The sequence below is a fragment of the Primulina tabacum genome, chromosome 16 (genome assembly GCF_025594145.1).
Source record: "Primulina tabacum isolate GXHZ01 chromosome 16, ASM2559414v2, whole genome shotgun sequence".
NCBI lineage: Eukaryota > Viridiplantae > Streptophyta > Magnoliopsida > Lamiales > Gesneriaceae > Primulina > Primulina tabacum.
This window is the reverse complement of record NC_134565.1, coordinates 2,664,536-2,675,641: the sequence shown is the minus strand read 5'-3', so window position 1 is coordinate 2,675,641 and position 11,106 is coordinate 2,664,536. Positions and strand designations below refer to the sequence as shown.

At 31.7% G+C, this 11,106-nt stretch overlaps 1 protein-coding gene across 2 annotated transcripts; it reads right to left on the bottom strand.

Annotated features, from left to right (window-relative positions):
• Positions 1–324: 324 nt before the first annotated feature.
• On the bottom strand, positions 325–5,355 carry LOC142529470 (uncharacterized). Of its 2 annotated transcripts, XM_075635006.1 has the most exons (14): positions 5,033–5,355; positions 4,889–4,955; positions 4,585–4,695; positions 4,078–4,273; positions 3,319–3,404; positions 2,984–3,179; positions 2,662–2,773; positions 2,387–2,514; positions 1,961–2,167; positions 1,704–1,813; positions 1,463–1,592; positions 1,045–1,194; positions 733–969; positions 325–453 (listed from the first exon to the last, which is right to left on the bottom strand). In XM_075635006.1, exons 1-13 carry the CDS (start codon positions 5,097–5,099, stop codon positions 745–747), a joined length of 1,785 nt encoding a protein of 594 aa, XP_075491121.1. In that variant the 5' UTR covers positions 5,100–5,355; the 3' UTR covers positions 325–453; positions 733–744. The 2 variants fall into 2 exon arrangements, with proteins under 2 accessions (XP_075491121.1, XP_075491120.1); XM_075635005.1 differs by lacking the exon at positions 325–453 and having other exon boundaries at positions 660–969.
• Positions 5,356–11,106: the final 5,751 nt, after the last annotated feature.

Here is an 11,106-nt window from a genome sequence, read left to right as displayed (position 1 = left end):
TTTAAATATGAATTTGGCATTTTATTTTCAAAATTAAACAGATTGCTGGCAGAAGTAACAAAAAATGTAATTGTATTTAGTTATTATTACAACAAATTATAATCTTATATTCGAATTAAAGTTCGAGCTCAAGCGTGAGTAATAACTAACTAGGTATAGTCGAATCATTGAAGATTTTTGGTGGCTACAACATTTGTGTGGATGATATAAATATAAAAGTGTATGTAAAAAAATGGAAAAGGGACGACCATAGCATGTGAATGTTTGTAGATGAGTTGCCCTCAACTTTATTGTCCATGATTTTATACTGCCGAGTGCCAAGAGACCGAAGAGGGGTCATGGCCCTTGAAAATAGAAGTGGACATCAACAAAAATCTCCATGTCTTTTGACAATCTCGGATGAATTTTTTGTCATCCTCGATTGTTCCAAAGCAAAAGTTCATATGGAATGTGCTGCAGCAGAGATTAGCTGCATTTCAGATTAAATCTTCCTATTCCTCAAATATTTCGCAGTTTACTGTTATAATGACCAAAAAAAAGATGGTGCTTTTTCAGTACATTGTTCTATATCCCAGTTCACCGACCAAATTTGTGAGAAATGGTTTTAAACTTTCAAAACAGGAAAAAAAATGCAAGTTGGTAATGCAAACACTGAAATATATGCAAGTTGGAATGCACTACATGAGCAAAACTGCCAAAAATTGTCATCGAACTCGTTAGTTTCACAGAGACCTTGAACCGATTTCATCCCCAGAGCCTACTGATGAAACCCTTTTTGTTGTCTTTTTTCATCCGGTTTTCGAGTGATGGGAAGTCGATTGAATTATAGGCAAGATCAAGAACGATGGGATTACGGGGAACCACTTGGAAGAGAGGTGGAAAAGTTTCAATGTGAGGTATTGACTTTGTGGTAGGATCACCAACAGCTGATTCATAAGAGTCCAATTTATCCATGAGCAGTTTCTCTACCTGAGGCAGACGCACAGGTAAACATACTCTTCAATTTTACAATTGCTGACAAAAGGAAAAATCTGCAAGTAATACCTTGTTATGATTTCCCGTTAATGATATATTCGAAATCTTTTTTGAAAGATTCTCTGGAGCCTTCTCCTCCTCCATAATCCCATTTGCATGCTCTATACAACTGTTGGCTCGACAATCATTGTAAAGAATCTTCAAATCCTTGACAGTGACCTACAGATAATCAAGAAATGAATCAGGTAGAAGGTCAAAAAGGATGTTTCTGCGAAGTGGAGCATTACCAACTCACAAGTTTTATCAGTAGACAGCATATTTCAGACTCTGTGGTATGGTAATCTGGGATCTCCATTTTACCACATGAACAATATTAATTAACCTTTCCCATGCAAAGTGACAGAATGATCAAAGCACTGGTGGCAGGATATCTACGTGAAGCAAGCACAAGGACGTTTCTTGAGGAAGAATAAAACACTTGGCATACCTGATCAACATTTTTTGAACTCTGAAGCTTCTTAAGAGCAGTATCAGCCAGAGATCGAGCTCGACAGTATAAAGCATACGCTTCTGCCCTCTTTCCAGCGGAACTGTAGGATTTAGCCAAGTAAAAGCACCTGGAATAAATTGGACATTAAGAAACAAAACTTAAAGTTAATGGAGCGTGCAAAGAATAGTTCAAAGACTGGAGTCAAGCAGAATAGAAGCAAAAAGGCAAAGGGGAAAACCTTTCAGCTTGGAATACACAACTTTTGAGTTCACATTCCTCAGCGAAGTTAACTTCTTCGGTGTTCCTATCTCTTCCCGAACTAACCAAATCCATAAGGTCGGTGGTATTCTAAAAGAATCAGAAGCGTTAACTTCATCTTCGTCAGAATAGGTCCTACAGTGGAATACTATTATGCATTTTAGCCTAAATATTAAGACCGACCACTGTGCAATGAATGTCAGAATCAAAATTAAAAAGACAATAAAAAATCATTACCTGTAAAAGGAGATCATATAACCGGACAAGCTCTTCAGGCTTTGTGACTTTTTCACTTTTGTCATCCCTACTCTTACCGAGTTTACTTCTCGCCATGCTCACCAACATCTGATTTCGTTCAATTGTTCGCTGTCCTAAAACAGCGGCAATTGCTTTATCAAGGCCGCTAAGATCATCCTTCATGTTCTCGGTATTACCTGCAGTAGCCTATTGCATCCAAAATACACAATCAGACTCCTCAAAGTACATTGACAGTTGGGAAGCCAATCCCTGACAAAACCAAAACCCCCTAGACAAACTGTCAGACACAATCATCTGTTCCTTCTTCAGATAACTCTCTGGCTTTTTTTACAAAGGTGTTACAGAAAAAATCACAGACGAGACAACCATAATCTCTCATAACCATGGTCAATGAGCGCTTCTTACCAAGTCATTTCTTATGCAGCTCCTAGCTTCATTGTAGGCAGCAAAAATTTTGTCAAATACGGCAAGCTTTTTCTCTCCAGGAAGTGAATCTGCTGTTGGACCATTAATATCTTTCTCCAACTCTTGGGCTGATCAAATTTGCAATGCATAGACAGAGCTTTAGACCTGTTTCACACAAGAACATTGGGGGTTGGGGGTTGGGGGCAGGACGGTGGGAGCCAAAGGTAACTAACTCCCCTGAAATCTTCATATAATGTTCTCTGGTAAAATCTGACCTTTAAGTATGGAAAAACGAGTCTTTGCATTTGAAATAGGAAATCTGTGACTGAGCCAATGGAATTCTGTCATAGATGTGGCTTGCTGAGATCGAGCTTCAGCCATGACAGCCTGCCGTAGGCAACCAAAATAACAAAATAGACATCAAAAAAACCATGCTGAGGTATCCATGTATGGCATTATCAGTTCTCAGTAAAAGCAGTGTAATGAGAAACCCATAACTCAGGAAAATAAGCAACACTTCCTTTGCATTGCCATTATTATCAAATTAAAGGCACTGCATATGCATCAAGCATTGCCTACTCAAAAGAACAAACTAACCTCCAGTTTGGATTTAAAAAGATCCAGAGCAGGCCCCTCCGTTTCTCCTATCTGAACAAGTTCAGAAGTTTGAAAATTCGACTCCCCAATTTTGTGCATGCAATATCGTATACTAGGCTCAAGCTCCTCAACCCGCTCACGGCATAGAACTTGATTCTCTACATCTCCATACTTGCCAAGTTCCTCATAAACCGCTCTATTAAAGTTGATTTAGTTATGTGAACATGAGCATAAATTAGGACCACTGATGTTTCCAGAAATAGTTTAAATCGAGTGACGAAGAATATAAAAGAACAAGGAAACAAGAAAAGTTACACTTTAAGGCTAGAATGTACCTGGAGCTTTTGAAACTCTTCAGTGCAATGTCCCAGTGCTGATCTTGTTCAAATAACAAATTCCCTTTCATATTCGAAGCATAGGCCTAAAAATTAGGAACACAATTAGCTCTAACAGAAATCTCAGATTTTGTGAAATTTAACTCCCGGAAGATGAGCAAATTTTGTGACTAAGGCATTAATACAACTAATGAAAGAGAAAATTAGCAAAGATTTGGAATCCCTAGAGATGTTGACACAGACAAAGATGGTGGTGTGTCATTGTCTTAACATGCTGTTAAGTAGCTCTGTGAACACATCATGCACAATTCATCATGATGCTATTGACATAATGACAACTACAATGTTATGAAAGGACTACGTGGATATGTTTTACCAAAAGACTGCATCTCAAATGAACTGCTAGGTGGTTGTTGATGGATGAACGTTCTCATATCCACTTTTAGATCTCAGCTACCTCAGATTGCTTCAACATAGCTACATGAGCATCTTCAACTTTCAAAGAGAGATACAGACAATACAATTCTTTTTAGTTTTTTCAATAATTTATAAACACTGTTTCACAATTTTACAGCTGCTAAAAAGCAGGGACCTATTTTAAGTTCATGGATGATAAAAAGGAAAGCTGTCCAAAGAGAAGGAAATCTACAGCACTAACTAAGTTACGGTGTGCTAGAAAAAGAATGAATATTGTCGTTCAATCTATTGTAGGACACCAGATAGAAATAATTCAAGTCTTAGAAACTCATGAGATCAAACCTCTGCTTCAAGAGACGTCCTTGAATCTCCCTTGATGGAGCACAACTCTTGGAAAAGAGTAGCCCATTTTACTGCCTTCCTCAGTCTACCAATGAGGTAACACCTTTGACTTGCATTTGGACCATCCGGTAACGTTTTCTTTTCCATCGCATAACTCCATGCTCTTTCAGCAGTATACAGAACCAAATGGAGAAACCTGTTTTGATTTCACAACCATCAATCTATCTGATTGCATATCCTTGTGGCAGTAGATATGGCTGAATAATCAATAGTTTTTGTGAGGCAACACAAATCTCATTCTCCGTACTTCGTACATTTAGAAGGCTGTAATCTTTAAACAAAATGGAAAAAGTATCACAATTCACACCCCGCATGCATATTTTGCACCTAATACAGACAGCCAGTGTTCTCTTGTAAGGAACAAAGACGAAGAATCCCCAGCCTATATTCAGCCGAGCAAAGATACTGGCACAAACAAGAACAAAATACATGCCCGCAAATATCTACCTGACTTCAGTGACTATAGCTACCGTAATAGCTCTCTTTGTATATTTCCCTCGGCCATGAGTGAACTTCAGTGACTTGTACAATCTTCTCAAACGTGCACTGCAGTACCTCCTAAAAATTCAAAAATGGCATAAATATTACAATCAAAATGGCGCCAATTCCAGCACATAAAGATAAAGTACTGGAACTTTCTTAACCTATTACCAACCAAACTCTCCTAACACGATCAAAACAAAAAAAAGCACGTACCACACATATGCAGAATTACACATAAACCAAACAATGCATATATCATGAATTGTACCGGTATCGGGTATAATCACCAAAGCGTAATCCATGCTGCATTTGAGCCGATTTCAATAGCTGTAATACTGCAAATCCCCAGAAAAATATAAAATTCCTCGACGCCGAAGCAAAAAAAAAAACTTACAAAAAAGTTTAAATATACCATTGATGGAGAATCTACGGTTATTAATTTGATCAGATGGGGACGAATTCTGATCGTCGACCTCCATGGCGGCCGCGTCATTTCCCTTCCTGTAAAGCGAACTCAAGATCTGAAACCGGAGGTGTTTGTCAGAATGGGAACCGAATGGGCTAGTACAAAAGGAAGACAAATGATATTCCAACAGTCTCGGCGGCGGCGGGTGCTCGCATCGCACGGTGGCTCAGAGGTTTTAGCTCGTACTTGTCGTGGCCGGCCGTCTTTTCTTCGATTTTTTGGATTGCGAGTATAAACTATGCATTTGATGTGACCAGCGATTCTTTACCGGGTCTGGGCATTGGGCCGGGTTGGATGGGCCCGTGCGAAAAGAAAATTATTATTTATACATATTTATTTTCAAATATATATATATAATTTATTGAATATAAAATAATAAACTAGCTAAAATAAAATAGGAGAACAAATTAAGATGTATTTTATTTTACAAATTTTATGTCGACATTCGAAAATTTGATTGATACTACGATTGCACGGTAAAAATTTGTATGAGACAGTCTCATGGGTCGTATTTTGTGAGATGAATCTCTTATTTGGGTGATCCATGAAATTTTTTTACTTTTTATGCTAAAATTATTACTTTTTATTGTTAATATCGGTAGGGTTAACCCGTCTCACATATAAAAACTAGTGAGATCGTCTCACAAGAGACCTACTTTTAATATACATCTGCATACTCAAAATTATTGCGATTATCGATTGAATATATATGTTATGAATGTAATGAAATGTATTTTTTTAAGTTTTGGTTTTTTGTGATATTTTTAAATTAAATATGGCATGAGATTTTATAAAATGATTTTTATATAATTAACAATGCCACGTATCAGATTCATCTTTTTTATCCCAAGTCTTAGATGGTATCAGAGCCATGGAAATAGTCTGTATAATAATTTAGCACTTTTTATTCAAATGAATATTTTTAGTTTTAAAGAAACTGTTCAAAACAGTTTAAATGAAGAATATGATTTACCTGAAAATTTAGATTTATTGAATAAATGGACTATTCCTAAGATAGAATCTAAAATGATCTATAAATTAGGAACCTTTGAAAGAATTGGTTTTAAACAAATAGTTAAAACTACAGAATCTTCAGTTCCACTTCATAATAATGAAATGCTTATTAGATTGTTAAATAATAAAGATATTTTACCTTATATGAAAAATTATAGATTTATGCATATATGTTTAATTCAAATTGCTTTTAGACCTTTAACATTAGAAGGACTACCAGAAAGCTTCATAGACACAAACAACTTCACAATTTATCCTATTTGTCGAAGTAAATATTATCTATAACTTCAACATTTATCCTACTTGTTGAAGTATTTTATATTATGTTACTTCACAATTTGCATTTAGTGACGAAGTAAGTGGTTCGAAAGACTTCAGTAATTTGTATTTTGGTGAAGTAATTGCGCAAAACAACTTCGTTTATTTTTTATTTTGATGAAGTAATTGTTAAAAAAAGACTTCGCAATATATGACTTAATACACTAATATAATTAGTGTATTAATAAATTACACTAATATATGACTTAATACACTAATATAATTAGTGTATTAAAAAAAGACTTCGCAATATATGACTTAATACACTAATATAATTAATATCCACGAATCCACAATTACATATTCATCAATCCACAAGTAACCCAAAAAATGTATCCACAAAACCAAAAGTATATCCAAAAATCCACAATGACAAACAAAATATTTATCCCAACATACAACATCCATCTAAGCACTTACATAGGAGTAAACAAATTTACTCCATTCACTTCTGACCTCGTCATATTGACATTGAGTGTAATAATGGTTCTTGATGCATCCTGCAAACTGAAATTTTAAAAAGAAAATACATTAGATTCTTCTATTGCAAATAAAAATTGACAGATATAAAATATATCAGTACTGGTGGAGGCATGTTTCATTTATAAGTACGAATTTATTTCATTTGCATCTTGAAATAACACCGGATAAAAATTCATTACAGATTACCCCAATTGCATGGAGACAATTGCACTTACTAAACCAAAAACACACCCCATTTCTTGAGAAGACAAGCCTTCATTTCTCACGACATTGCACACATCTGTTCCTCAATCAAACCCACCAATATAACCTTAACCAGAAAAACAAAACAAACACCACCGCATCCAAAGTAAAATATATTATTTTACTTCGCTTGTGTTATTACTGAAGTTATTGGTAATGTATTACTTCGTAATTTATTATTGCCGAAGTAAAGCCTGCCGAAGTAAAATCCGATTTTTCTACTAGTGTTATAATTATACTCCTGGTACAGAGGTAATATGTATCTGTTATCGTATTTATTATAAACCATTATTTACACTGAATCCTATGTGTAAAAGAATAGATAAAAAATTAAATGAAACTATTCTTATAGAAACTAATTTTAATAGATCTAATATTACAACCCGTAGATCTATAAAATGGGAAGAAATTGAATTTCCAGAAAACTGGATAATTGAACAAGTTGTTCCTAGAAATCCTATAATAAATAGGGATTTACAACAAGTTATACAGAATAATGAAGGATCTGTTCAAATACAGTTTAATAATGAACAAAGAAGATTATTATCATCTTCTATATATGCTAGATCAAGATCTAGTCATTCTTTTATTTCGCCTTTAGATTATATGGTGGATATTCCTCAAACTTCTAGAGCTTCTACTTCTCATATAAGAGAAGATGTTGAGTCTCCTGTACAAGATACAGTAGATGAATTAATTATTAATCAAAACAATATTGTGCATAAAAGTAACTTTCAAAAAGTTAGAGAAACTGATACAGTTTCAGATATGAATTTTAGTATTTAATGGATAGTAAACCAAAAATTGATTTTACTAAAGGGTCTCTTGCTAGAGCAAGGATCAATGCAGAATTTTATTTACCCAAATGGGAATCTTTCAGATATTGGTACTTTAAAAGTTTTTCTGAAGAAGAGTTTGATTACATTGTTTCAGAATTTTATAAATATTGTGAAAACTAGAATAAATTGATTCATTTTGTTCCTTGGTTTTTTAAAACATTTATTATAGATTATATTTCTATTCTTGAAAGAAATTATAAGCTTTCTTCTGGACAGATTCAAAAATCTTTTATTATAGAAAAGAATAATAAAATTTTAAATTTTACTGCTTTTTCAAAATTATTTGATAATGATATGTTACAGATAACTGTTAAACATATTAATCAGATTATTCAAAAACAGAATTATACAAATTTATATCATACGATAATAGGAGAGAAAATAGTTTCTCTTAAGGATCGTATTGATAAAATTATTCAGGCTATTAATCAAATTAAACCAGATGTTCATATTCAAACCAAAGAAGAATAAACTAATATTGTTTCTATTGCTACTTCTTCTATTCAATCCCCTCCAGATATAAAAGATTTTAAATTTAAATCTTCTGTTTCTGATATAGAAAAATTATTAGAAGAAAAATTTAAAAATCTGAATTTAAATACTTTTAATGAAGAGTTTGAGAATAATGAAAATTATTCTGATGAAGAAATTAATAAAATTAAATGGGCAGATAAACCTACCCAAAATAAATATTATTATAATAGACCTACTCCCATGGATGTTCTTATAGAAGAACAAGAATATATATTTGCTAATAGTTATAATGGGAAAAGTATATATGAATGGAATATTGATGGTTTTAGTGATAAGCAAATTTATAATAGTGCTCACAGAATGCTCATGTATAGTACAGTGTGTAAAACTTCAGGCAATACTGATAAAAATATTGCTAAGATGATTATATCAGGTTTTACTGGTCAACTTAAAGGTTGGTGGAATAATTATTTAAATCAATCCCAAAAAGAAGATATTATAAATTCTATAAAAATTAAGAATAATATTCAATTAGAAAATGTAGTATATTCATTAATAATGACAATGATTGAACATTTTACTGGTAAATTCACTGATGATAGTGAAAAGATTCGTACTTTATTAAGTAATCTAAAATGTAAAACACTTACTGATTTTAGATGGTATAAAGATACATTTTTATCTCGAATTTATGAGATACCGGATTGTAATAATAGTTTCTGGAAAGCCAAATTCATAGATAGTTTACATTTTCTATTTGCTAAAAGAATTAGAAAAATTTTAAGAAAAGATGATATTCATATTCCATATGAAAATTATACTTATGGAAATTTAATCAATACTTGCATAAAAGAGGGTTTAGCTCTCTGTAATGAATTAAAATTAAATAATCAAATTAAAATACAGAATTTACTTGAGAAAAAACAATTAGGTAAATTTTGTGATCAATTTGGTATGGATTTACCTAATAAAAGTAAGAATAAAATTAAAGAAAAAGATGAAAAAATTTATAGAAAGAAAAGACATTTGTCTGATAGACAAAGAGATAAAAAGAAGAAAATAAAAGAAAGCCGTGATTTACGGAAAACTGAAAATTATAAAGCTAAAAATAAATTAATAATTTGTAGAAAATGTAAAAAGCCAGGACATTATGCTAATCAATGTTGGGCTAAAAACAAAATTAATAATTTAGATATCGAAGATAATCTAAAAGAAACATTATTTAAAATAATAATGGATTCAAATAATAATAATTCTGACAGTGAAACTGAGAATTATTCAGAATCTTATATTTCAGGAGAAATATTAGATAGTGAATCAGAACTTTCTGATGATTTAGAAGAATGTAATAATTGTATACAAGAAAAATCTTGTTTAAATCATATAGAGGATAATAAATATGATGATTTTTATAAACTTATGTCTCAATTTAATGATTTAAATATTAATGTGTTAACTAACAATAATATTTTAGAATTCCTTAAAATGATTAAGGATCCAGTATTAAAATCTACAATTATAGATCAAATGGAGAATACTGCTTCAACTAGCAGTAATAATAATAACATTCTTGTTAAACAAGAACAAGCTTATTTTATGAAAGAAGTTAAAAATCTTTTACAACAAAAATATAGTAAACAAAATCCAGTTACTATACAGGATTTAGTTGAAGAAATAGATAATCTTAAAGAACAAGTAAAAATTTTACAACATAATAATAATAGTTTAAATTATCGCATTTCAATTATTGAAACTAATAATTCAGTTAATAATTCTGAAAGTTTTGATAATCTTCAAGATATTTCTTTTTCTGATCCAAATCAAAAACATTTATCTGTTTTAAGCATGATTATATCTCAAAAATGGTACACCAATATTACTTTATTAATTGAAAATTCTTATAAAAAGAATTTCATTGCTATGATTGATAGTGGTGCAGATTTAAATGTTATACAAGAAGGACTAATTTCTACTAAGTATTTTCATAAAACTACTCATTCTCTCTCTCATGCAGGAGGAGAATCATAAGAGATAAATTATAAATTACCAAAAGTTTATATTTGCAAAGATAAAAACTGTATTCAAACCAGTTTTTTATTAGCAAAAGATATTTCTATCCAACTTATACTTGGTCTTCCTTTTATTTATCAAATTTATCCTTTAACCTATGTTGATGAAACAGGTATTATAGGAATTTTTCAAGGTAATCTTATTTCATTTAAGTTCATAACTAAACATGTTCATAGAATTCTTAATGAATTACAAGAAAAGATTGATAGAAAAACTTTTCAGATAAATTCTTTAAAAGAAGAAGTTAATATTTTAACTATAGATGATAAATTACAAAATCCTAAATTACAGGAAAAAGTTAAACTTATTTATAATAAGTTCACTTTAGAAATATGTAATGATCTTCCTAATGCTTTTTGGAATAGAAAGAAGCATATTATCTCTCTTCCATATGAAGAGAATTTTGATGAAAAGAATATTCCAACCAAGGCTCTTCCTTGTCAAATGAATTCTGAATATTTAGAATTATGCAAGAATGAAATTCATTCTTTATTAGAAAAAGGTTTAATAAAGCCTTCTCAATCTCCTTGGTCATGTACTGCTTTTTATGTTAATAAACATTCTGAGCAAGAAAGAGGA